Source organism: Notothenia coriiceps, unplaced genomic scaffold, assembly GCF_000735185.1.
Source record: "Notothenia coriiceps isolate Sejong01 unplaced genomic scaffold, NC01 NC01_scaffold00003769, whole genome shotgun sequence".
NCBI classification, from domain to species: domain Eukaryota; kingdom Metazoa; phylum Chordata; class Actinopteri; order Perciformes; family Nototheniidae; genus Notothenia; species Notothenia coriiceps.
In genome coordinates this window covers 589,076-616,647 of record NW_011336470.1, presented here as the reverse complement: position 1 = coordinate 616,647, position 27,572 = coordinate 589,076, and the positions used below count along the sequence as shown (strand labels likewise).

General features: G+C 39.8%; 1 protein-coding gene across 1 annotated transcript in view; it reads left to right on the top strand.

The window, feature by feature from the left end:
* The window catches only part of LOC104941724 (collagen alpha-1(XIV) chain-like), a 37,626-nt gene extending 11,967 nt beyond the window's left edge, over positions 1 to 25,659 (top strand). The window contains exons 2-12 of the mRNA XM_010766858.1: positions 11,623 to 11,718; positions 12,023 to 12,076; positions 14,054 to 14,107; positions 14,286 to 14,339; positions 15,011 to 15,082; positions 16,171 to 16,206; positions 18,846 to 18,912; positions 19,825 to 20,013; positions 21,226 to 21,303; positions 21,422 to 21,577; positions 24,004 to 25,659. Coding sequence (XP_010765160.1) covers positions 11,623 to 11,718; positions 12,023 to 12,076; positions 14,054 to 14,107; positions 14,286 to 14,339; positions 15,011 to 15,082; positions 16,171 to 16,206; positions 18,846 to 18,912; positions 19,825 to 20,013; positions 21,226 to 21,303; positions 21,422 to 21,577; positions 24,004 to 24,251 — 1,104 coding nt within the window. The 3' untranslated portion in view covers positions 24,252 to 25,659. The remainder of the gene's footprint in view (positions 1 to 11,622; positions 11,719 to 12,022; positions 12,077 to 14,053; positions 14,108 to 14,285; positions 14,340 to 15,010; positions 15,083 to 16,170; positions 16,207 to 18,845; positions 18,913 to 19,824; positions 20,014 to 21,225; positions 21,304 to 21,421; positions 21,578 to 24,003) is intronic.
* Positions 25,660 to 27,572: the final 1,913 nt, after the last annotated feature.

Sequence of the window (27,572 nt, the reverse complement as noted above, 5' to 3'; positions counted from 1 at the left end):
CTTCTCCTTGCTTTTAATTTTACTAAACTTTTTACTATAGACTAACATCCGCACGACTGCGACCAACCCCAAGATCACAATTGTCTTAAATTTAATTTATACACATTACCCGTTTACGGGTTACTAACGTAAAAGAATCGACCTTAAGACCGGAAAAACTTTGTCTCGAAAAAACTACCTCAGGATCGATACACACCAGACGGTCAAGACCCCAATTATACTTTAGATTAATACGTAGCCAGTAGTCCGAACCACAACACGGCCCCAGATTTTTAATTCCTAAAGTTTTACTTAATTGACGAACAATACATTACATTCTAGTATCAACACCGAGAACTTGGTAAAAGCCTCATTGGTGACAAGAAAATTGACTAGAATTTACTCCTTGACCCACAGATAATTAGTCTTACGCAATACTGAACTGACGCACTGGCTCGGTTACTGAACTGAACGAACTGAGCAGTGGTTCGACTCGAACCTGGAACGAACTAATAAACATCAGTTCTGAACCTCCTGAACGAGTAACTGAACGGTGTACATGCCTGAATGAGGGTGGAAGAGACCGTGAACGGGACTAATGACCAAGTTTGCCCGGTGTAAAGGAGACTGTCATTGGACGTTGAGGGCTTATATAAGTAACAAAAATCGGGCTACTAAGGTAAAGTTAAGCAACACAATACTTGCAGGATCGAAACCCTTTGACTCACATAGACAAAACATGGCTTACTATGATGTTATGAAGTTATATTTCATTATCCTGTTACATGTAGAAAAAATAAGGGAGAAGATGTTTAACTTTGAACTTCTCGTCCTTCGCTGACAAACGTCGCTACTGAAAAGTGTGGGATGTCGGGGACGACGGTGAGTTTTCTTCTTTATCGCAGGAATGTTCCTACAACAAAAGAGACGGGTGCCTATATGCACATGACAACCAAACGAACGAACATAGTTTGTGGAACCGGGAGTATGTTGTGAATGTTATTTCGGTCTCGAACAAACAGTTACCTTTTAAGAACGTTAGGGACCGAGGTAAGTATTACGGAGTAAATCAAATTCATACGGATATATATGTTACCTTCGGTTTATTGTTAGGTATACCGCATTTTATTATTTATCATTATATTTACTCTCATTGTATTGAAAAAAACGCAACTGCCCAAGAACGTTCGATAATTTGACTTACCAAATATACTTTATACTTAAGTTGTGCATACAGTAAAGTTGCTTGAAACTTCTTTCTTCGACCCTTCTTTACTTGTACTGGACTTATTGACAAAACTCTTATCGACTTCGAAATGTCATCAAGTTAAAAGTTTTAACATTAGATACTTACACAAATAACTTGTTCACTTAACCACGATAACACACACTAGACTTGATCGGAGAACCACTTCGAACTACTTGTACGGTCTATTATGTCAAATAGTCTTGCTTCGTTCATAAAAGAATTTTTTGTTAGTTCTTATTAAGGGTGATCTTCTGTAGAAATTGTGCCGTCACATTTCTCTGTGGTAACACTGTCACTTCTTCTCTTCCACGGTCGTAACCACGAAGTTTTATATCTGAACGTTCTTGACTCGTTCCCTCCTACCTCTGAAATCCTACACTTATGTTTTCAGTGATAATGTGTCGAAAAACCAAAATCCAGTCAACAACGGTTAGTCTACGCAAATAAAATACAGGAAATAGTGTTCTCAAGTCATAAAAACATATGGTTATAGAATTAATCCATTGTATTCGTCGCGAAAAGTTTACATACAAATTTTATGACATGCCATACAGTCCTACGGTGATTTGGTGTCTAGTTTCGGTCCACTTTGCAATTCAGCACTGACACCCTATAACCCAATCTTTGTTACGACGAAAGAAGTGAACTGTACCTAGACGAAGCAGACACGACGAGACCACGAAGTTCCTCGGGGCGAGACTCTCCGGGGGACGGTCTGCGTCTCCTCTGATTCTGGACCGACGAGAAGAACAGATCGCTCGACGACACGTAACGGACGTACTATTGAACGGCTTAGTAACGGAATTCGTAAGTGACATTGCTTTCGCAAAAAAAATAAACATAAAACATGATCAGTATCCTTCGGGGTACACTAAGGGAGGGGAGACGATCACCTTAAGTCGATGTGTCCCCTGTAATAGACGCAGGTGACCTGGAGGTCGAGTTGTCACTCATGTCCATCGAACACGGTGCGAAGGAGGAAAAGAGACCCGAAAAGTGACGGTACATTATGCTCCCCGATTTGGCAGGAAACCCTTAATGCCCCCTCCACCGCTCAAACCAGTTTGCCATAAATACACTTTGTTAAACGTAGTTTACATTGCAGAGTGTCAATTCCACATGTTATACGATGTTTACAACCAAAATTGAGCAACAACCCGCATGAAACCGAGTGTTAACTATATAAGTCGCTCACTTAGGTGAAACAGTTGACAATCGGTACTATTACACTCTAAGGACCAAAGCTTTATAAGCCTTCCTACAAATTATTACACGTCCAAGGTCGGCCTAGTGAAGTGCAGACAATTTTAACTCTCACGTAACTGCTCAAACAGCTAGACAAAGACATAAAACACCTAAAATTAGGACCTTATACAAAACAAAAAATACACGCAGAACATATTAAAAGTTAAAAAAAAAAACAACAACAGATAAAAATGTAAGGAGATAAAAACGGACAAAAGATACTAAAACACGACGTCGGCTGTGGTATGGACAGTGAGATCTTTATTTCTTTTCGAGTATAAAGTCAGTGAATCTTTTCTTGCTCGACGCTCTGGTCCGATGTTGTTTGACCTTGTGTGTTGGGTTTTTTTTTTTTCGGGGTTCCGAGACAAAAAAAGCCAGTCCAGTTTAAGAAAAAGTTCTATGTTATTGTGTGTGTTAAATTGTGTAATTATTTACCTAGTTTCAATTCAGCACTATCACCTTACCTTAACCACGGTCGCTAGGTCCTAAATTCAATAAGACGCAGAAATTGCGGCGCGATTTTAGGAACTAATAACGGGCGTAACTCTTGTACGCCCCCAAAAACACTAAAGATACGCCACTTTTAAACGGCCCTTCAATCCTTCCCTTTATACGCCTTTCAACGCTTTCATACCGATTTATACGCAGCCCCTTTTCTTTAATTTTTTTAAATTATAACCCGACAGAACTAAATAAAGACACGAAAAGTGTGCTTGTTGGATGGTGATTGCAATTTGGGGAAACTGATAAGTTACATTTGTGTAAAGTTACAAATAAATAAGATTTTCGTTAACCCGATAAATTAAGTGGTGTGTGTGTGTGTGTGTGTGTGCCTGTGTGTGTGTGTGTGGTGTGTGTGTGTGATGTGTGTGTGTGTGTGTGTGTGTGTGTTGTGTGTGTGTGTGTGTGTGTGTGTGTCGTGTGTCTGTCGTGTGTGTGTCGTGTGTGTGTGTGTGTGTGTGTGTGTGTGTGTGAAGAGGCGGAGTAAGAAAAAACAAAATACAAAATTAAATGAGCAGAGCCAATAGACTGGTCGAAGTTAGAAAAAATCCGATGAGTGAAGGCAAAGAACACATCGGGAGATTTTCCCAAAACCCTCCAACTACCGGAGCGCGTACTTGCGCTCAACTGTACCGAAAGAACAGCGCGTCGGTCGTCTTTCGGTAAAGAAGAAACTTACAAACTCTACTTAGTTTTCGACCAGCGGTGGAAAAGCTAGAAGCAGAATACGAGGTCTGTGTGCGTCAACGGTGCCCCAACGCTCTTATCAAGCCCCCGGGTAAACGGGCAGCCGCAGAAAATCAAAATCTTTACAAGCAACCATTTACTCGAGCACGCATATGTCACAACAAATGAAAGACACCCTACGCGCTACGACGCTACTGCAGTCGGCAGTTCCTGCTCCAAGTTGAAAAAAAAGAAGAGTTGAAACGGACCACTTTTTACGGCCCGGCTAATACGGCCCGGGGAACCAAACTATTTATACGCCGAAAATCTTTAATGCCGTAAAACGCGACTACATAACGTCATTAAAAAGACGGGGGCTAGCGTCTTAGCGGCAAAAAAAGACGCTCCAGATGAATAATGGAAAAGTATACAAATAAACACTACAATAAACGTCTATAGCGGATAACGACCAAGAAACCCCGAAAAACCGTCTCGTTCGGTGTAGCCACCAGGGACGAGAAAGGCAATCATAGTATTTTTCGCCCGAAGTAGAGAGGGGGGGCCGACTTTGTCGTGCTGGTTTACAAGAAGACGCGTATGTATTCCTAAATTTCTGTGCAAACTTTCCTATCGGGTGAAATAATTCGGAAGACTCTATGCTTATGAAAGGTAACCACGTAGGACCTACTCCCCTGACCCTCTAATAACGGAATAGGTACTTCTACCTTATGTGTTGTGAGCAAAGAAGAAACTGTTCGCCTAATAGAACTTCTTTAAATCGATGTGACGATTGGCGATAACAAATTGCCCTGCATCGTAGCCCGCCGAATCCGAAAAAACGACCTAGGTAAACGACCGATGACAAAGCAAACAGTGTTAAACTTTCTGGTGGTCTGCTCATAGCTACCCAGGAGTTTGTCGGTATCCTCACTCTCCTTCGCATCTATCGAACGGAATAACCACTTTTTTATATGTAAGAAGCAAAACACAGATTAGAACAGAAAACTAGCAAGACTCATAAAAAAATTAAAAATTACAATAAAAATTCTAAGTTAGCATCACTAATAACAAAGATAGGGATAGGAACACACACCGTTCTGTGGGTGTAGAGAGACCTTTGGAACGAGGATATAAAAGCTCACAGTCAAAACCTCTTTCTCCTACCGTTTTTCTTTAGACAGAGAAACAATTTAAGTTTACTATACTTTAGATAGAGAACTTTGTGCACGAAACTTTCCCTTCGACACAGGACCCTCCCTACCTTCCTCTACAACCTACGTCAACGAAACTGAAATTTAGGCTATTCGCCTTTTGCTAACGCATACTATTCGGGGTCTAGACTGACACTCGGTCTCTCCTCGTCTAACCACGCAGTAGTTGTTGTTTCTCGGCTTGTCCACCCAGACAAAGTCCTAACTCAGATGCACATCTAACGACCCTCGCAGGACCTCTAGCCACCCCCGAATAGATGAGACTGGTTGAAGAACAGAACAAACAAGACAGGAGTCTAGTGTAAGAACAATCGGTTCAACTAAGAGCTAATCGTGGACAAGGATTTGAAAGCCTGAGTTACAATCATTCGAAAATCAGTGAGACGAAGAACTTGTAATAATATAATATAATATATAATAAAAATATTACAACAATACAAAATAAGAAAAAACCCGACTATGGAGTCTAACTGAATTGTGTTCGCAATTAGAGTAGAATAAATCGTACATACCCCGTATTAATATAATATTAATTTAATGTTAATTTTGTTAACACAGCTAAAGTATTTTACGTAAGCTAATATTACACATTTTACGATTGTAAGACAAGCACTAGCTGAAGTGCGGCAAAAAGGATGACGAAAGAAAAAAGCCGACTATGTCTATTATTATTATTATTATAATTTAGACGGTTCGTCTCAACCCGCCTGCAGAAGCAACGAGCGTCCGACAACAGGCGTGCAGCTGCTACCAGCGCAATCCACCAAGAGCGTCCTGAGTCCGGCAACCGTTTGCACCGCTTCGCAAGTCCCGGCTAGCCTGTTGGAGTGTATCTCTCAATGATTCGTCATAAGTGTTTGTAACACAACATAAATTGTCGAAAAAGTGGTGAAATGTGACCTCGAATATCGAGTTCATAGCACGATGTGCCACTTCCCGCCTACGCGAACGGGTCACCCGCCCTGTCGGAAAAACTCCTTTGCAGTGATAACAGTCATAACCTCCCACCAACTCCGGGCCTGGTAAATTGCAAGTAGACTGTCAGACCCAGACAAAGCTGGTAAAAAATATCCTACAATGCCTGTTCGAAGCACCTAAAAAATCGCCTACCCTACGCAACGGTACCGGTTGACCGTATACTCCTGTACGGTATTAACTGTACATCGATAATAGATTATTTACACGGCTACCGATCACTAACAGTGGATCCAAGCGCCACCCGGATGCAATGACCAGCTACTAAATCCGATGAAAACTACCCGAACAGGCAGCAAAGGGGACAAACACACCCAAACTACCAATAGCTAGCGGAAGCCTTCTGGATACACCGGCTATAGTTAGTTATAAACTAAGCAGGACGATTTAAAACTCAGTTAATTGGGTTCATTTAGAAATTGCTTCAGTTTATCATCATAACAGATCAAAAGGTTCAGATTCATTTTACAATATCAAGGAGTGATGCACTTCTACAAACAAAAACAACATCATTAAAACATTTAAACAAACTACTAAAAGTAGATGAACTACATTATTCAATTACAGTTTACAGTAACTTCTGATAATAGCACAGGGGAAATAAACGAGGCATCTCTTTTCCTCTCCCTCTCTCTCTCTCTCTCTCTCTCCTGACAGCCCGTCAGTATCAGGGTCAGTCAAAATGAATCCCTTGGCGGTTCTAGTGTTCACTTACCGTTTTGTCTTCTCTTTGCAATGCTTAATCGGTTTGAAACCAAGTCTAACGTAGCTTAAACTTAACGTTAGCATTCTAGCTAACACAACACATGCACGCACCTTTCTCTGTGGCTTTTTTTGTAGTGACGAATGAAGTTGGATGTTGTGGTGGTCCTGTCACTGATCTTTATGCTGCAGACCCTGCATACCACTGTTCTCTTCTTATTACCGTCATCGACAAAATAATCCTTGAATCCAAACTTCACTATTTTTGGAGTAAAGCTAGCCGCTGCCATGTTAGAGACTCCTGCCTTCTAGTGGGTTGCCAGGTTTGCGCGCATGCCGCTATAATCACGTTTTTCGAAAAAACTAAACGTAATATCCCACTACAAAAACAAAAACAAATATTTAATTTTAAACAGTCAAGTCCTTTCAAGTCATCTGTCTCAAACTTAAGTCAAGTCTCAAGTCATGAATACCTAGTCAAAGTCAAGTCAAGTCTTTTATCAATGTTAGTCAAGCAAGTCCCAAGTCAAAAAATATATGACTCGAGTCAAGTCATGTGACTCGAGTCCCCACCTCTGGGAAGTGTAACACACTGCAGGAAAAACAGTCAAACATAAGAGTGTTCATAAGGTTAATGAAGGTCTAAAGTGTAGAGACAAACGAAGGCCCTGAAGCGCTGCAGTTCCTTTGGACTGGAAAGCTGAATCTAACAAACTCAGCACAGGTACTTTATTTTAGCAGAGCACAATCTAACTCACCAGGAAACAGCTGCAGAAACACAAGCTGTACATTCTAAACTAAAATGAACCTAGATGCTGACGAGCTGCACTGCCTTGTGACTGGACAGCTGAGTCTAACAAACAGAACTGAGAACAAGCTTCGTGTTCACACATGACACGTCACTTGTTAGATGCTTTTATCCAAAGCAACTTACATACTCAGTGCTGTGGACAATCCCCACAGGAGCACTTTGGGGTGAAGTGTCTCAGGGACACAACGACATGCTGACCGCAGTGGGACTCAAACTTGCTATCCCCTGATTCAAAGTTCAGCGCACTATCCCACTGAGCCACAGCCTCACATCACACCAACATGATTTAAAGGAAGTTTACACACATACAATGATGAGTTACAATATTGATTTGTCTATCAATGTAGCTATCACTTACCACCTTCTTGTGACTGATTCTCAGTGTGATCATCTCTGACAGTGTCTGCCTTCTCGTAGATATCCACCTCCCTTTCCTCCTGCAACTTTCTGTTGAATTTCACCTTCTGTGATAAATGTGGTACCTCATAAATATGTGGCATCTTGAGAAATGTTGCCCCGTTAACGTTAAACACTGTACTGTGGTTTCTGCTAGTGTTTCTGAGAACAGTTTCTGTATGGCATCAGTAGAGATTATAACGGAAGTACCAGGACACACACACACACACCTTTTTATGCATTTTGCTCCTTTAGATAACAACCTTTTAACCTTAGTCACTGATGTTTGAAAACTTCAGCCAGGAGACTGCAAACTTCAAATACAAAGTCAAATGGAAAATGCATATATACAAATAATTTGTATTATTCTATTAAATGTTTTCTTAATTTCAATAAAGGAGATATTTTCAAGACTCAAGGTTTCCTGTCAGCCATGAAACCCTTAACCATATCAATTCATAGCTTGGTTGAAGGCACCACAAACATACACACACACACACACACAACACTGTAACACCAGTTTGGCGGTTTTCCTTACTTCAGGTATGAGACTGCAAACTATTAATACATAGTTGTGAAGAAAGAAATGTATGTAAGAAAAGTAACTATATTTACCTTTGTTTAAATAAATGTGAGAGTTTTCAGATACAAGATTTTCTGTCAGACATTAAATCTAACCATCATCAATTCACAGCTTGGTGTGGAAGCGTGGTTGTGTGTGTTTGTGGTTGACACGGAAACAAAAAAACACACACACAGGACATTTAGTTAAAAACAGGAAATGTTTTTTTCTCACTTATTGTTGATACTGTTGCCTTCTATCTTGCTTTGGATCCAGGTAACAGAACAAAGGCATTAGGTTCAACCATAACTATCAGACTCATCAGATACTTATACATTAAGTAAAAGAATGGGCAAATATATCATTTTAAAATTAGGAGCAATATATTACAATTTATAAAACGGACAAGTCAAATCAAGCAATCTGATTGGTTCTTAGCCGTGATATACTGAGCGTATACCACGGGTAGAATTGTAAGTTACTTTTCACAACAAGTCAGTATCCCTCCGCGTCTGAGAAAAACAGTATACCGTTGGGCTGAAACGGTATACGCTTCGCGTCGGGCCGAACCACGCCCCTTAGCTGTGATATAATGAGCATATACCACGGCCTGTCGTGAGCTATTGCTTAAGTAGAGTATATATTTGTACACATATTTTGTTTGTAAAGCAGAAAAGGTGAACAACTACACTGTATGGTGCACCTTGTGCTTTTTGAATTGTAAACATGCAGCATATAAACCACACTTAACAAAGTCATGTTACATTTAGGAGGCTGTGTCTTGTGTTGCTTTGGATAAAATCGTCTAACAAGTGAAATGTAATGTAATGTCATTGATATGCTTCTAATTATGTTGCACCCAGAGACGCAAGCTGAAGAATGGATCTACTTTTCCTTATGGCAATTTATTTTCTGTACTAAAAGGGACAGTGTGTTTGAGAGGCATATAGCATTGCGATTGCAGATTGCAAAACTTAATACCACTCTGCTCACCCCTCCTTTACAAGACTGCGTCAACAAGACTATGGGAACAATACTGCTGTTTATATCTATATCCTTTTTCTGACTGTTGCCTTGCTCAAAGGTCATCCTTCCCAAAATACTGCTTTAGCAGCCAAGTGCAGGCAAAAAGTCCCCAAAAAGACAAATAGGTGATCTCAATGTCAGACAGCAGCTTCTCAGGCATAACAACTGAGCATTAATACGTGATAATGATGCCAAATGTGAGCTTCATTGTTAATCACATTGATCAAATGAGAAACAAAGCAAGCACATAAGCAAGCGTACATTTTGTGTGTGTTCACCATAAAGGTTAAGCATATATTCATGGTTGATTGCACCCTGTTGCAAGATGCTTTTGACTACAGCGTCAACTAAACTAAATGTAATGTTATATACAATTAATCAAACCTCAACCTGGGACAAGTTCACAAACAGCAAGATTTTTTGGGTTATGGCCTAAGCGGTCTCCACACACGAAACATATTTGTATCAATTGTTTCCTGCTTTGTGGGTACACTTTGTAATGTTAAGATATTTCACTTTCATCATGAATTGTTGTGAGTAAAGTACAGGACGAGAAATCAGCAGTATACATTTGGAGCTCAGTGTGCGACGACATGTGATCCAACCCTTATGTTACAGTGAGTGCATTTTAATATTTCAAAAGTATTCTTCGTCACACATTCATTAATAATTAAAAGGATAATCGTAAAAAGAAAAGAAAATAGAAATACATATCTAACTGTTAATTGCTTAAGTGTAAAGGTGGTCAAATGTACATATAACAGTGTAAAACATGTCATATGTTAGATGTAAGGCAAACTACAAATTCATCTTATACAGGCTTTGAAGTACATAGTCTTTAAGACATTTTTACCAAGATCATGTACAAATTGTGTACAGTATTGTATATCTACGTACCTCCATCCTGTTTGCGAACTCGATATTCGGTGCCCGCAGTATCGTAGATGTCGACAAGTCTCTCCTCTCTCTGTCCCCCGTCCTCTCTCGCTCCCTTGGTGTATCTGACATTCAAGTTTATGTCATCATAAATGTTGGAAGACATTTGGCAAGAAAAAACGAAAAGATTCCAATACTTTTGCTCTGTGTTCAACACAAAGTATGGAGTAGCATGAATATATGGTCAAAACAAATTGTGTAACTACGATATTTTTCAAATTTCCTTTGAGCTTATGGAACCCGTCTTCAGTCAACATGCAAGTATGAAAGCTGATTGCCTTGATCCTCTGATAAGGATGTGGTTTGTAAAGCATGCTGGAGAATTCAAAAGGGTTTGCAGGACGCCGATCATTTACTGATAACGTTTGAATATCAATGCTGCTGCTCTAGTTTGATCAAATAGACTGCAAAGTCTAGAATAAAGAACAATGTTTTAACCCAAAAGCAAGCGCTGAATATGCAAAATGTTTATAGAAACATGCAAAAAAACAAAACATGAAAAGATTGATGGTTTTAAAATGCCCTGGTTGTTTAACATAGCATCCTGAAGCACCATTATGCTTTGACTCAAATATTGACTACTAACATGACATATTCTGATAACATCTCTACCGTCACTTCCTCTCAGCCATCATATCAAATAATCAGAGGTTACACCCTTGAAATGGGGTTTTAAAAAATGACCATCAGCAGAAAAAGATATCAAAGCAGAACATGATAACGCTTTATAAAACAAAACCGAAATGTTTGGATTTAACCTTTAACTTGACTTTATGAGGAATGGTCAAAGTATGTTTTTGACTAGAAAAGGACAGATCAGCCACAAAACGGATACTCATTACTCGTTCCAGTGTTTATGATGTTAGAGTAACATCATTCCATTCGGATAATATTGGCATTTAGTATTTAGCCCTTACTAACTTAGTGTTTGTTATTAATACCGCTTTCACAATTTACATTTGGCAAGTCGAAAGCTATGAAATTGCGAAATTGTCAAGTGTAATGTTTCCAGGAAGTATTTGAACAGTTTTCAATCGGATATCTGGTTTGAGATTCACTGTAGCCCGTTTGAAAAAAATGCCAATGTAAGAATATTTACAACATTCTTTTGACTCCTCCCATCCAACAATCTAGTCCACACAGTTTTATTTAATGTAACCAAAATAAATGTTGTTATTTATGGTGAAATATAAAAGGCATCAACACAGACAGACATTCAGGAAGACTCATGTTTCTTGTGGAACTGGGAATAATATACATCTTTCTGTGGAGGTTAGCCAATCAGCAACAAGCCTCTGGGAAAGTGTTCAATACATATGTGCCAACATTAAAGTCTGTATCTCTTTCTCTCTCTGTCTAGGGACCAGGTGGTCCAGTCGGGGACACAGGTTTACCAGGACCTCAGGGGTCCCAAGGACCACAGGGACCGAGTGGACGCTCCATCATGGGGGGCCCAGTAAGACACACACACACACACACACCCAGCTCCCTGCCTCACTATAGAACTGAGGTCATCAGCTGTACAGTATATACCTGATACTACCCCCACTCTTTTGCCTATATTTAACTATTTAACTACTAGTTCTCTCATGTTTTCTGTACTTTTGGAGAACAGAATAATAAAGCTGCCCTGACAGTTTGTTTTTTAATTCAGATGTGATTCAGTATTTGTAAAAATGTCTTCATGATTGCAAATATGTTGTTTAGTAATTCCATGATATATCAACGATATATATACTGTACAATTTTTTTGTGTGCAGGGTGCTCCAGGAGAGGGAGGACAGAAAGGTGAAGCTGGACCACAAGGAACACAGGTAAAATAGAAATGCAAACACAACATAAAAGTTGTCCACTGAAGCTTTTTTGAGATAATGTTGGTCAAGGTGAGAAAACTTATACTGTGGGATTATTGTGACCAGGGTTCGAGTTATAAACTGAGCTCTATGGGGGTCTTTAAAACTGACGCATGCACGCAGCGCGCACGCACACAGTCACAGGCATAGATTGAGCAATAATGTATTGCGCACCTTGGAGGTGCAGACTCCCACTGATGGTATATATTGCACACCCTTGCGAGTATACAATTAGTGTCTGAGGTGTTAGGGCTTCAAAGATAATTACAAAATCACAAAAACTCAGGGACTTTGTACTTGTGGAGCGTCACAAACAGCGCCTCCGTTTATTAAGTTTTACTCTCTCTCCACAACTTCAGGACAGACTGCGCATGCTCAAACACATGAACTCGTACACAATCAATAACAACGTAAGAGCTATACAAATTAAAGAAAATACAAAAATTTGCTCTCACAGATAAAACGAGAGAGAGAGAGAGACTGACTTCACTGCTAATTACGTGGTCCAACAAACACACACACACACACACACACGCACACACACGCACATACCTTACCAAAGACAGCATCCTCCGTAGCAGTAAGGTTAGTGCTAGCTGTCACGCTAGCAGGTGCATTTTGGTTGTCAAAAGCTGTTTTTTGTTTCGTTGTGAGAAAACCAAAACTAGCCAGGCTTGTAGACCCCGTCGGCGGCAGTGGCCTTTTTTTGGGCGGCATGGTAATCGTCTGCTAGCCTACGGTACTCGTAGTATGTATGTGTGTATCTTGTCAATATATTTGAATGTCTGTTGATATAACGGTTCATTCTTCAGGCGCGCGCAGCACGTTCACAGCCTCACAGGCATAGATTGCGCAATATTTTATTGCGCACCTTAGAGGTGAAGTGCAGACACGATGCGTAGTTCTTTTGGAAAACATTGTTTTGTTTGCCTATTTACCTCGTTAACGTAAATAATACTCATTACATTGAAAAATGCATTATTTGTGATCAAAATAATGGCTGTTGGTAATGTATATTAGCAACCCCCAGAGATGTTTGATTTCACTGGGTCCGTGGGAGCTCAGGCCCCTCCTTATGGGAGCTCAGCTCCCATAAATACAGAATACTATTGTGTTAGGTCTGCATGATCAACATGTGAATCATACATCTGAATAAATACCTAAAAAACGTATTTGTTTCACCAAATGCCCACCATCTTCTCAAAAACGTTTGACTGTTTTAGTTCTAGATTGAAATGAATGATCATTGTGTTGACGTAACATTAAACCGTGTGCTGTTGTCTGTTGCGTGCACGGATCCACCCACAAGTCATTTCTGCTCTACAGTATATTACCACCAACATGACATTTTGGAAGAAAATTCCGATTTTGAATAATGGTGCCATTTGCAAAAGTCGATTTCTGTTGTTCAAATCTATTTATTTTCTCCGAGTGACTCGGCTGAAGGAATTATGCTTACAGAGTTTGTGCAACAACAGTTTAAAACGGAACAGATCAATATTTTCCTTTGTTTCGGTCCCAGCCCGAAGTGAACTTCAGACCTTAAAGTTACATGGTTCATCGTATTCTTAGTGGCATTAATGTATAGATGGATAGTGGATAGAGCCTTGGTGTTCAAACCCCACTACAGTCAGCATGTCGTTGTGTCCCTGAGACACTTCACCCCAAATTGCTCCTACATTCCTACATGTAATATATTACTACTCTTACTTTCTATTTATTGAGATATGGCAGCTCTAATGTTATATATTATAAAATGTACTTAAAAATAAGATTTTGTTTTACTTATAGTCCTGGTAATTATTCATCAAACATTTTGACACAGTTCCCACTCAGTCACATGAGTCAGGTTATTGTAATATTCCTGTAATTGGTTGAATGTGTGTATATTGAGCTTGTGTGAGTGTGACCTTCAGTGACCTCTGCTCTCTGTTTCAGGGAGTTTCTGGCAGACCTGGAGCTCCAGGCCGAGAAGGACCTGCAGGGGTCAGAGTGAGTCAATAAGTACTGCAGCAGTGTCCATAGACTGATATGCCAGGTCACAGTCAGTCTGTTAGAATAGATTGAGTCAAGGCTGGGAAATATCAGGAGCAGCACCTTCTCACATACTGAATACACCTGAACGCCCACATGTTTTATTCTAACCTGCTTGTGTTTTCCTCCCCCTCAGGGCCTGCTAGGCAAAGACGGCTCCCAGGGCAGACAGGGCGCGTCAGGAGCTACTGTAAGCGATGATTACATGTTGTCTTTGTCAGCTTATTCAGACAGACTTGATGCCGTTTTCTCGTCTTTCTTTAACTTCACACCGATCCATTGGAACCAAAATCCTGTAAACCACCATGAACTTCTTATGTTCGGCATTTTATTCAACACTCTTATAAAAACATGCAACTATATCAACTATTTTGAATCACAAAATAATATTGATCCTACTTTGGTCACTTATTAAGCAGTTCACATCCACTAAATGCGCAAAAAGCTAGTGAATGTTAGCAGTTAAATGCATATATGGATTCATGCATCAAATAAATACAAATATTAAAAGTGACCTGGATGTGATTAGCAGGCTAATATGTTTGTTTTTTTAAAAACACCATATGGATGTTGCATTTTTTAGTAATCAATGCAGGTGATTTCTTCAGTAAATACTTCATAAAAATGTGTAATAATACAAATAAAAATAGTTTAACAATATGTCGGCCTGAACTGAGAATGTTAATTATGATTTGACTACTTAAGATATATAAAATGTCTATCTTCACACCCAGGGGCATGTGAATAAAAGCAGTATATTGAAGTTGTTTTCTCTTCACTTGTGTGTTCTTCTTTTGACCGGCCTATGAAGTCTCCTCTGATCATGAATCTTCCTCATCATATCTGTCTGTGTCTCTTCAGGGGACGCCAGGAGCCCCGGGGTCCCCGGGTAACCCCGGCTCTCCAGGGAAAATGGGAGAACTGGGCCCCCCGGTGAGTGTGTCAGTCTGCTGACCCCAGTGAGGGTTCACACCTGAAGCAGGAACACATGGTTTCATGTTCACCCTTATCCTTCTGACAAAAGCAGTTGTTGTAAATATCCAGGAGGGAGGAAGTGGTGTCAGTCAGGCTTCACAGAGTCTGTCACACACACAGAGGTTAGAGTAAGGCTCTGTCAGCAGGATTAACCTCTTCCTGTCCAGCCACATGTCACACACACTCAAATGTGGGCCAGAGAGCCGTGTTCATGAAAGCTGAGGAGATCACCTCAAGTCAGAGCCTTCCTTCCTAAAAATGTTCTTTGACAGTTTTATGAATCCTACTCTGTTAAACTACATAAAGCCCTTCTTCCTGTTCCCAGCAGTTACTCCCTTTACCACTCTATGAACGTTCACAGGATGAATGCCTACAACTAAATATGTTTCCAATTTGGTACATCAATTACAGTTTGATCCAATAGTCTCATATGTCATTAAGAACATTGAGATGTAAGGTGTCTAAACTCATAATGTGTGTATATGTGTTTACAGAAAGGTGGGAGGACTACAGAGAGCCTCACTAATGACCACACTATCTTATATGAAATGTCTTCATGTCAAGTTCAGCTTTTGGACACGGATCTGTTTGAATTAGATTGTCTGTTGAATGCAAACCATTTCTCATACTCTCCACTAAAGGTCCAACTGTAATGTGCTGTGATGGACACACACGTATACTTCCACTGACGTACCATTAGTCAGTGTTTAACATGTGTGTGTTTGAAGCTTATTTCACTTATCATCTGTTTTTTGTTGGTTTGTTTTCACATGGAATTCTTATAAAACCCTCAAATACAGACAAAACAGACAACTTCATTAAGTACATTTTCCTGATAGGAACAAATGAATACATAGTCAACTAAATGATTGGGGCTCTAAATAAATCAAAAGAAGAAAGCAGAGAGGACACAGGAGGAACATACGTATGCAGATCGTTGAACATATAGAGAACCTTTAGTTAAGCCGTCTGTTGTTACCTGAGCAACGAGCAGTGCGTTTACGGTTAATCTCTTTTTGTTCCTTATTGATTCTTCTCTGTTGCAGGGTCTTCTGGGAGGCAAGGGGGAGAAAGGTGAACGGGTAAGTGTAATGCATGTTTTCGAATGAAGGAACTCATTTGTACACACTAGCATAAACTAACAGGAGCAGGTCCAAGCGAAACACTGTAAAGAAACATCGTTCTTTCACTACTCAGTAATGCATCCTCTACTTATTACTTTTTTTCAGATCAAATGTGAGATGTGCAGGGAGCAATAAAGCAAATAAGTTAGATAGAAAAACAAAGAAGGAGGCAGACAAACATAGATTTATTCAAACTGCCTCAATCTTCTGCAACATTCTAGAAAAAGGAAACTAAATGCACCGGCACTCTTTAGTGATGTGAAGGCTGTGCAGAGTGTGTGCTGTAACATCCCTCTGCTCCGTCAGTCTCAGACCACAGCTCTCTGCCTGCGGTCTGTGGGATACTTCACTTAGGGTTCATCACTTCCCCATACTCTGAGCTGCTTCTTACATAAAACCCACAGCGTATGTTTTTATAGTGCCTGTGTTCAAGAGGTGTCCAAACAGCTGAGATATGACCCTCATGAAGCTCAAGCTTTGTGTGTTGTGTATTGCACTGCATTTCAATAGTCCTTATTTAATCAGATGTACCTGTTAATGATATACTTTTAGATTGCCTAAGGTGTTTTATGCCACGTCTTCAGGGACCAAAGACATCTCACCAGACAAAACACAAGAGTACTTACGCAGGGTTGTTATCAGTGTTGCGTGTTTCTTGCTGTGAGGGCGATAACAAGATCAATCAATCAATTTTTATTTATATAGCCCAATATCACAAATGTTACATTTAGACTTCACAGTTTGTACAGAATATCAGTATGACAATACGACACCCTCTGTCCTTAGACCCTCACATCATACAAGGAAACACTTCCAGAGAAAAACCCACAGTTTAAAGGGGAACATGGGAGAAACCTCAGGGAGAGCAACAGAGGAGGGATCCTTCTCCCAGGACGGACAGACAATAGATGCCGTGTGTAAATTGAAAAGATAATACATTTACAACATAGGTAGTCCAAATGTTGAAGAAGATGAACCCACGAGGATATCAACAATCCTGTGGGAGTCATCAGGGAAGTAGTATGATGAGAGTCAGGCAGGACCGCAGAGACAGGTTTAGACACGACTCGAAGTCCAGGACTCAGGATCCAGGACACACGACCACAGCAACAGGATTAGCCTCGACTCAGGATCCCGGCGTAGATATGGACACAGAAAAGAGATTTTGGGGAAACTGGGTTAATCGGAACATGAGAGTACACAGGTACTAACAGCCAGAAAGACGGAGTAAGGTGCCCCCCCCAACAGTCCAAGCCTATAGCAGCTAAACTAACGTGTCTACATACATGCACTCCCTTAGGATAGGTTGAGGGAAAAGGGTAGCAAGTAAGAAGTAGGAAGCAGAGGTGGAGAGGCACACACAGGGAGAAAGGTCCCCACTGGTACCTGAATTGTTTAGAGGTAAGGAGTAGGTCTGTGACTACATTCCACACTCCCAGGCCGGGATAGGCCTTCTCTGCAACCTGTTACCCTCTAATAGAACCTCGAGAGGTCAGAGAGGGGAAAGGTTTTGGATAAAGTTTTAAATATAAGATCTAAGTTTTTAGGATTTAAGTGAAGAAGTAAAATGTATAGGTGAAGAGGCACAACGTATCTACGTCAATGCACTCTTATTAGATTCTTTTATTTGATCACTATAAGCTTTATAAGATGTTCTGTTTCTGTGAGCAGCTACATGTGGGTATTTCCAAAGCAAAGAGCTGCTGCGTTGCTCAAAACTGTTCAGATGTCTTTAACCCTTAAATGAGCAAGCACATAGGAATAATGAATGACTTTGTTCGAATGCATCTTGGCACATTTCAAGATTGTTCTTCAAAATATGGCTTTCATTTTCCATTTTACACTCTGCATCTCCTGTGGTACATTCCCCATTCAGGGTATACATTTACATATTTTTAAAGCCATATATTACCTATTTTACACCCGTATTAAACTCTATAACACCCACATTAACCACATATTACACCATAATTACGGCCTTAGTACACCCATGTTACACAGATATAAAACCAACATCACACCCATATTACACCGTTATAACACATATTTAAAATTCATATTACAATGACATTATACGCATACTATTGACACAGCCTGCCAAATGACTTTACCCTACAGAACACAGAAAACCATGTAAGGGTTCAAACGCAGGATGATGGTGAATGGTTTTTTTTTTTTTTTTTTCTTCGAGGGCAAAACTCACAGCAACAGGAAGTTCAACTGCTGCCAACTGAATGAAACACATGTTCACCTGCAGATTGCTCGCACAGCATGTAGTCTGTTGCACATTCACCCATTGATTCATCTGTCATCAAATTAAAGATTCAATTAGATACAATTCAGAAAAAAAACCGTTTCTGTGTGTTTTGTTACCCTGTGGTTACAACATCAGCAAATAGGAGGAATATGAATGTAAGATGTTGATGCAGCTGCTCCAACAGAACACAGAGGAATATGATTCAGAAAACTGAAATGCACTTCAGGCGCTTGTTTTTCAAATGTGTCTGTTAGAAAATATTCAGGACACCTCCGACTTTAGTCTAAATGAGCAGAAGCTAATTACACATATTAACAGTGTTTCTGTGCTGTTTCTGCAGGGAGACCTCCAGTCCACAGCTTCAGTTCAGACCATCGCCAGGACGGTCTGTGAGCAGCTCATTGAGAGTGAGTACACACACACACACACACACACACACACACACACACACACACACACACACACACACACACACACACACACACACACACCACACACACACACACACTTACTGTGCGAGGACTCAGGGGGAGGGTTATGGTTAGAATCAGGTTGTGGTCATGGTCAGTGGTTCATCTGTAATAAGGAACTTTGCCAGTGTGGAAGTACACATCTGAGTGTTTGTCACCACTAGAGAGATTAAGGGAACTCATGGGTTCAGTCCTCATTAGCTTATGTATGTCTAGCCTAATGGTAACATACAGAACATTTAGCATGGATGTTTTTGAAAGAAAGAAAGAAACTTTTTAGTGGGGTATTTTTTTTTAAATGTCCCAGAGACAGATCAGTCAATCAAATCAGGTTTGAGAATAAAAGCTAACAAATTACTCAAATGTTCCACGAAAGACCATGAAATCTAAATATATCATGATGTGGGGAAAAAGAAGAAGGCTCCCAGCTTCTCACATCCAGCCTGGTATTGCTTTGACCCTTTGAACATCCTCTATCCTGAGATATAATAAACATAGTGTTAGCTCCTACAGAGCGGTGACCTCATTCCGTGAAGAAATATGTTTTTTGGCTTTGAAAAAGTTTAACAAAGATTGGGTAAAAGATATAGAATACAAAGAGCAATCATTTAGCACGTGTTCTAGCTCGAGGTGTCAACAGTTTGACTGATGTCTCTTTTTGGGCTGCAGGGTTTTTTGTGACAATGACCATGAAATGTAGAAAGCAAGGCTGAGTGGCGGATCCTATCCAGTTCTATAATTAGTCCATGACAGTTAGCCACGCGTTACAGCCAGTTCCATGTATGACCTCCAGACATATGTCTTGCAGGATTGATTTCCTTTTGAAATGCTTCCCTATCCTGTGTCCAGGCCACATGGCTCGCTACAACTCCATCCTGAACCAGGCGCCCAGTCCACCAGTGTCCATCCGCACGGCACCAGGACCCCCCGGAGAGCCTGGCCGACAGGGGACCCCAGGGACTCAGGGAGAGCAGGGGCCCTCAGGAAGACCCGGCTTCCCAGGGCAGAATGGACAGAACGGGCAGCCAGGAGAGAGAGGTGAGGGGTCCTCAGAGGGACGAGTCACAGCCGGGTCAATACGGTTTCACATGCTCATACTGACGGATAAACTCGTATTCAGTGAAATCTTAAGTTTTGCTGCTTGGAAAGTTATATATGTGTGCCTGTAGAGGTCCCTACCAAGAAACAAGGCACTGTGACCTTCAACTTCCTGAACTCTGAGCTGTTTCACTCCTTCCTCTGCAATATATCCTGCACTTCTATGGAAGCAGCCCTATCATGGTGGAAATTAGGCTGATATTGTCTTTTTTGCAGTATAACATAGGGTTAGGGTTAGGGTTAGGGTTAGGGTTACAATGCCATATATTATTTAATACAAAAATAATATTTTTATAATCATTTTGAGGAGTGCAGAATTTAGGTTTTCCTACGACATCTGGTAAATCAGTTTATTTATGGCACAAATTAATGAGTTATGAGTTATTATGATGAATACATCACTTTTTAAAGCTCTATGTTTATTTTAAGTACCATCGGAAATCTGACATTTTTGTTGTTTCGTGACCATGATAAAAAAAAGCCATTTATTAAAGAAAATGCCTTTTCAATAAGATGCAGGGGGCAAAGGGTTGGATCCAAACTTTGTGGTGAATTTAAAGAGCATTTATGTAGCTCCTACATTAAAGGTGGGGTAGGTCATTCACTTCAGATACACTTTTTCTTGTATTCCATGGAATGCTCTTAACATCCCGATAGCAATGAATATCTTAAATGCTTTGACAATAAATACATAAAAAATTCATCTGTTGAAGCCGTGGTACTGTAAAAAGCACGACCAATCATCTGAGCTAAAGTAACTGGATGGCCTACCTGCCTGTCAGCCTTCCATCTGTGCACAAACTTATCTCCTGCCCTCATTGGTCCTGTGCGCGTTCGTGTGTGTTGGAGGAGGGGCTCTGTAAGGAAGTCTGAAGGAAGGGGCAGATTTCTTCCGGCTGTGTATTTTCAAATTCTAGCGCACTCGAGCTGGTTTCTCCAAAATTACCTACCCCACGTTTAAGGTTACTTATACATATTATTAAACTGACGTTTTCAATAATAATTTATTTTAAAATGAGTGAACATGGATTTATTTATGTTAATTCATTTTTCTTTTTAAATGTAGACTTTATTTCCCATCAGTCAACACTATTTATAAGAGAGATAGCTTGTGACTTGGATTTGAATGTGTGTGTCTGTTTGTGTGTGTAGGTCAACAAGGAGAAAAGGCGGAGAAAGGGTCTCCAGGCGTTGGAGTCCAAGGCCCCAGAGGACCCCCAGGCCCCCCCGGTACATAACACCACACACACTGTTCACCATATGATATCTCTGCTCTCCCACACCACTTCTCACACTCTTCCCCCCCCCAGCTTCCCCCACCCCTCCCAGCCCCTCGCCCCCCCCCCAGGAAACCCGGGGCAGGGCAGAACTGGCAGCCAGGGCACCTCAGGCAGACCTGGAAATCCTGGAACTGCTGGGCGGCCCGGGGTCCCAGGGCCCGTCGGTTCCGCTGGGCCCCCGGGGTACTGCGACCAGAACTCCTGCATGGGCTATAACGTTGGAGGTACGGAGGAATGAATCAGACTACAGTGATAATTACGACTAACTTCCAACTAGTTTCCTAAATTATTTATAATTAAAAGTATTTTCTCTCTTCTTATTAGAAATAAGCCCCTGGTATTGTTATCATATCAGTTATTGTATCTAATCTGCTTTTTTAAATAACAGATGATAATTGACACATGTAGTCTCCTGTATATAATGTACCATGGTAATTGTAGAAAACATGTTGCTTGAAAGCCATCAGCTGTCTAAACGTGGATATTGTAAACAGTTGAACTGAGCATGAAAAGCTTCTGAATGCTGAGAGGACGTCTTTTGGATTGAAGGTTGTTGTGTTAAATGTTTAATTCAGTCGGTGTCTTTTCATGATGAAAAGCTGCCGTGAGTTAAACAGCTGCATGAAGTCACACAACCCCCCCCGGGGTGTATTTCTGAAATGCATGAGAACGTTTTTTTTCTGAAATGTGTATGATGAGCATCAAGTATCATTTGTTATCATCATTTGTATTTATTTATTGTTTTAATAAGGGTCACTTCACCCAAATCCCAGATAATAAAGATTGTTTCATGTCATGTCACTCGGTGTCAAACCAAACAAAGAAAGTCCAAATTGTTCTTGCGAGCGGAAACATGTTTGTATTGTGATTTGGGTGAAGTAGCCCTTTAAGTTTGACACTGCATGGTCTTCTGCACAAACAGTAAGTGGTCGGGAACAAATCAGTGCCTGAACGCTGCACCATGACACATGACGGAGACCGCCCTGTTAAATCACTCTGGGGGGGTTTAGTCAGTTTACTATAAAGATGTGTCATGGGGGCTTTTCTATTTCATATAACACCATTTAATACAACAGAAATCAGCTAAAGAGCAACAAATGACTCAAAATACACATAGATGTTGCTGCTAGCATATTTTTGTTTCTGTTACATTTGAACTTGCTCTCCAAATGAATGAATTTGAAGGTCAGGAAATGCTATTCTAACAGCTTCACAGTTCCTTTGAGCTCTCTACACATACACAAAACAGCAATACTGTCTTTTGAAAGACTGGAAATAAATTGATATCATTAACTCTGACCATTGTTAAGAAAACCCTAGATGAGTCATCTTTTAAACGCATGATTGTGTTGAGCGTTAAAGTTGAGCCTGCGTCATGTGAGTAAAGTCTGCATGTTGAACCACTCATCTGTCTTTGTTTCTCCATCTCTAATGTTTGTCAATGCTTGTTTACAAATTGTCCTCTTCATAACTCTCAGCATAGTCTTTTACTCAAAGCTGAGATGATTCACAAACTGTGACAACGACCCCAGCAGGGATCCTTAGCTGAAACTGCTCTGCTCTCTACATACACATCATTTAATATAGAGCATTGTCTTTAAATAAAATGGTTACCAAGTGGTTTGTATAACACAACATTAATGCGTAAAATTCATTCAAAACTAAATGGAAAATATGTTTAGTTTAAAAATAGTTTAGTTAATTAAACACATTCAACACATGTAGGCCTTTCTCAGTCTAAGATTCTCACCTTTAGGCCCATTGGTCGTTACTTACGAAACACAAACACGTAGTCTTATATGTTCAGTTAATTCCCTGTGCATTTCTTGGGGACAATTTTCAGAGGTGGATGTATCCACGTTTGGTGCTCTATCAGTGTGTGTAGCAGTAGGACGTTGGTGTGGGATTAAGAAACTAATAAACACACAATAGTTGTAAGTTAATACATTTAGTGTTGGTTTGAGGATTTGAATGTAATTTGTTGAATATAAAAGAAATACAGACTATCACCAAATATAATTCAGAATGAGTTCCAGCTGATATTCTCTGATCTCGCTCTGACATGATCGTCCTCTCCTGACTTTCCTTCTAGATTACGATCACCCGGTGCCTCTGCTTTAGACCACAGTTTTACTGATTTATAATAAAAAACATATTAATCCCATAACAGGTCCTAAAACCTCATCTGCACCACAATTTATAAATAACAGATCTAATAAGTGCCTGGACTAAGAGACATTTGGACAAACATTAAGCTAAATTATTTCTACTTCTAATTTATCCCTCCCTTTAACCACTGCTTTCAGTCCCAAACAGTAACCCTGATTTAGTAACCCATGGTAACCCTTCGTAACCCTGACTCAGTAACCTATGGTAATCCTGATTCAGTAATGGTAACCCTTGGTAACCCTTGTCCCTCTGTCTCTCTTGCTCCTTCCTTCTCTTCCCTTCCCTCTCCCTGTCTCATTAACCAAATCAAACGCCAACAATCCGAAACATTGCTTCCTTTGGTGTTGGGTGGCGGCCATCTTTGTGTTGGGCTCTCACTGACTTTCTGCCCGTCTGATTGGTGTTCTGGCTGGGTCGCTTCCTGGTTGGTTGGAAAACGCAGAGGGTGAATATGTCACTGACCAGGGCCCTGTCCCCGCAGTCCAACTGCCGCCCAACGTCTTCCAGAACTACGGCGAGGCGGAGGAGGATGACCCGTACCGGTACTACGAGCCCAGCTACCCGGCCCCTAGGCCTGTTGCCCCCGACGACCCCTCGCTCGCCCTGGAGGACATGGATCTGAGATCCTCCGGAGTCCGCCGCAGCTCCCGGAGCGTGGGGGGGGGGGGAGAGAGGGGGGCCCAAGAGGAAACAAAAAAGAGCAGCGAAGATGCCGCCTGGACTAAGTAAATGAGAGGAGCTGATTGGAGGATGGAGGGCCGTTCCTTGTTTGTGATTGGGCGGTGTGGAGAAGTTAAGGACTAATCAACAAGTGCCTGATGTAGAGGATTTCTTATGAACATTATAAAGGGGGCAGGGTGGGGGTCAGTTTGGGACTAATTTCACTAATCTACGCTATTGAATTATCTCCAAAACAGGTTTACGTTGTTTGAATTGGTTTGTGTTATTTTTGTGTCACAGTTTCAGCCTAACTGGGATATATACTTTAACGGTTTCTCTGATCAAAGTCAAGTCTCTCAAACATTTCGTCCTTTAATTATTGGGTTATTTGTTATGTACCTGGTTGGTTAAGTGCCTCCTAATATTGCTGCGAGCATTGATGGCTGCTGTTCACAGTATGGATGGTTTACAGTGTGTTGAGTTCAAAGAGAAGAGGCTTTATTTGTGCAAACATTTACAAATATGTAATTTGTTACCTTGAACAAATACAGATTTATCTACGTTTTAACTGTTTTTGGAAACATGTGGGACATTGTGAGTACATACTCAACAAAAAATCTAACATAGGACTAGACATTTTTATACATTTTATTATGGGAATAAACTCATATTATAAGTCCCATACCGATATGCTAACAGCTAATGTTAGCTCCATCTGTTGCTTCACATTAAAGATCTCTGGCAACTCAACCAACCTACACAAGATGTACAGCAAATCAGCAGGAAGTGATCCAGAGTCTGAACCTGAGTCTTCACTCTTATTTTAATATGTTTTTTTGTTTCCTCCATGTGTTTGTTTCAAGGTTCCTAATAGTAGAACCCAGGTGATTTTAATCTTTACAAAAAAAAAACAAAGAAGCAGTTATTTATGTTCATGTTTTTGTTCTCCATTTATCATGTGATGTATCATATTTTTAGTCTGAGAGAGCCTTAGACACATTTTACATTTTAAGATCATTATTTTTGTTTTGTTTCAATCACATTCAGTTACAGTGTTACGCTCAAACTGATGTTGCTCTGTATTTGAGAAGGTTGATGAGAAGTTGTAAAAATTAGACAAAAACAGATATTATATTTCTGAGTAAAAGTTTTTCAGTTTAGCTGTCAGGTTTGTGACAGAAGCTGTTTGTCATGGGAGTGATATGTTTTTGTATTTCTAAGACTTGCAATCTGTTTTATTTTCTTTCTTCCTTTTTTGTTTTGATTTTGGATTTACTTTTTCAGGAGCACATGAAAAGTGAAAAATAATCTAGTAACCATGTTCTAAGTGTCTGCTGTGTGTTTGTCTTGTCAGAACAGGTGGATGAATATATACATCTAATTGCCAGGATCATTGCACTTTCCACCAGAGGCAGAACTTCAACACCACCACGTTATAAATAAGACTGGAAATTAATTTGTAGTTAAAAAAAAAAAATGTAAAAGATAGAAAAAGGACATTACATTATTTTAACAAACCCTTCTTAGGCTGGAGCCACACAGGAACGGTAACGGTCGTATCCGCTACAATTCTCTATCATATAGACCAGGGGTGTCAAACTCAATTTCATTGCGGGCCACATTAGCATTAAGGTTGCACTCAAAGGGCCGGTTGTAACTATATAAATATATAATATATATGAAATAATGTATTATATTATATTATTGCCTCTGCATTGGATTTGTATTGGATAGGGTAATAACTTCATAATTAGCTACGTCTGAAAGCAGAAGTCTAGGGCAAATAATTGCAAGTCTCTTCAGTGCGCATGTCATAAAATGAGATGCATTGTGGGACATGTAGTTTATGGGGAACCTGCTTCTGTAAAATAAGATAAAATAAAATAAGATGGAGCTTTATTAATTTCCCTGTGGGGAAATTCAGTAGTTTCTCAGTTTAACAGCAACAGGGTAAGATTGAAAAACAGGACAGCACAGATTCACACAGATTAATAAAATTAAGGATAAATCAAAGATAAAAAATAAAAATAAGAAATAACTATAAAATAAGAAATTAATTAAAATGAACATAATTAAAGTAGCATGTAACGTATAATAAAACGTATTATATTCTTGCAAGCTCTTGTGGGCCACATATAATGAAGTCACGGGCCGGATTTGTGCCCCCGGCGCCTTGAGTTGACACCCTGCCTTAGTTGCACATGGACGGCAATGCATTGTCAGCGTGGAGAGTCAACACTTCTCTGCTCATTGTGTAAACGAGCTTCTTTAACCACAAAGCTTTTTTTACACCAAAATCAACTATACAGATTTACACTGATAAAAACCTATTTGCTATTAAAATAAGCCCACAACAGGCTTAAACAGGATTGATACAGATACAATAACAGCTGAAAATAATTAATTATTACTAAGATTACAGCAAAGTAGATAAGGGCAATCTTTCAGCTAAAAAACTAAACATGACTTCAAAAGGTAAATTACGTACTGAAAACAAAAAACAGCCAATCAGAAAATTTGCCATTTTTAGTAGATTGGTTTACGAGAAATATTTGATATATATATGTAGGTTATAGTATGTAAACACTATAAATCCAAGTATGTTTGAGTATCCAAGCTATAAGTAAATGGTCTTTTAATGCTTTAATGTTTTTGCAAATTGTCCCATGAAGCAACTCGCTGATAAGCACTAAGGCCGGTCTGATCTCTGGGATTTGTTTTGAGTGCGTCCATATCTACACGGACCGTTACTAAATATGCTTTTGAATGCATGAAATTACAGAGATAATTGAGCTGATAGACCAGCAGGCAACATTGCACAATGTCTTTCTTTTGTTTTCTTTTTTTTGTTTTTTTTTCTTGTTTTTCTGTCTTTTTTTGGTTTTCTCATTTTTGCCTTTCTTTTTTCTTTTTTTTTTTTCTGTTTTTTTTTTCCTGTGTTTTTTTTTTTTTTTTCTTTTTTTGTGTTCTTTTGTGTTGTCTTTTCTTTGTTTCTTCTGTTTCCGTGTTTTTCTTTGTTTTTCTTTTTTCTTTTTTTGTCTTTTTCTTTGTTTTCTTTTTTTTTGTTTCTTTTTTTTTTCTTTTTTTTTTTCTTTTTCTCCGTTTTTCTTCTTCTTCTTTTTTTTCTTTTTTTGTTTTTTGTTTTCTCTTTCTTTTTTTTTTGTTTTTTCTTTTTCTTTTTCTTTTTTTCTTTTCATGTGATGCTGACTTTTGATGTGGCTGCCTAACAAAAATGGCAATCAGTGTATTAAAAAAACAAAACAAATCTAATGCACACTATAAAGTGAAAATAAAGGAGCTTTCGGATCAAACAATGCTTTGTGAGATGAAGCTTAATAAGCTCTAAGTGGTCCATAATGAGGGTTCCACATTAACTACCTCGATCCCAGA